We start from the raw sequence: 273 nt of genomic DNA, 5'->3' as shown, positions 1-273 counted from the left end.
GCCTTCTCCTACCCCGTGCGGCACGAGGACATCGACAAGGTAAGGGGATGGCCGACGAGGACTCAGGGGGGGTCCCCCGTGACCCAGCTGTGCCCACAGCCCCGTTTGGGTCTTACCCTCGCTCCAGGGCATCCTCCTGAACTGGACCAAGGGCTTCAAAGCCTCCGGCGCGGAAGGGAACAACGTGGTGGGGCTGCTGCGAGACGCCATCAAGCGCCGAGGGGTGAGGTGGTCGTACGGCGTGTGCTGGTGCCACAGCGGGGGGGAGGCCCC

General features: G+C 67.8%; 1 protein-coding gene across 1 annotated transcript in view; it reads left to right on the top strand.

Moving 5' to 3' along the window:
• The window catches only part of LOC104509559 (glucokinase-like), a gene marked incomplete at both ends in the record, with an annotated part of 1,004 nt that extends 781 nt beyond the window's left edge, over nucleotides 1-223 (top strand). The window contains 2 exon segments of the mRNA XM_010151535.1: nucleotides 1-39; nucleotides 128-223. The exon segment at nucleotides 1-39 is cut by the window's left edge and continues 28 nt beyond it. Of these exon segments, the coding sequence (XP_010149837.1) occupies nucleotides 1-39; nucleotides 128-223 (135 nt within the window).
• Nucleotides 224-273: the final 50 nt, after the last annotated feature.

Source organism: Eurypyga helias, unplaced genomic scaffold, assembly GCF_000690775.1.
Source record: "Eurypyga helias isolate BGI_N326 unplaced genomic scaffold, ASM69077v1 scaffold28205, whole genome shotgun sequence".
In the NCBI taxonomy this organism is placed as follows: Eukaryota; Metazoa; Chordata; class Aves; order Eurypygiformes; family Eurypygidae; genus Eurypyga; species Eurypyga helias.
The sequence above is the reverse complement of the archived record's forward strand: the minus strand, read 5'-3'. Positions and strand labels throughout refer to the sequence as shown.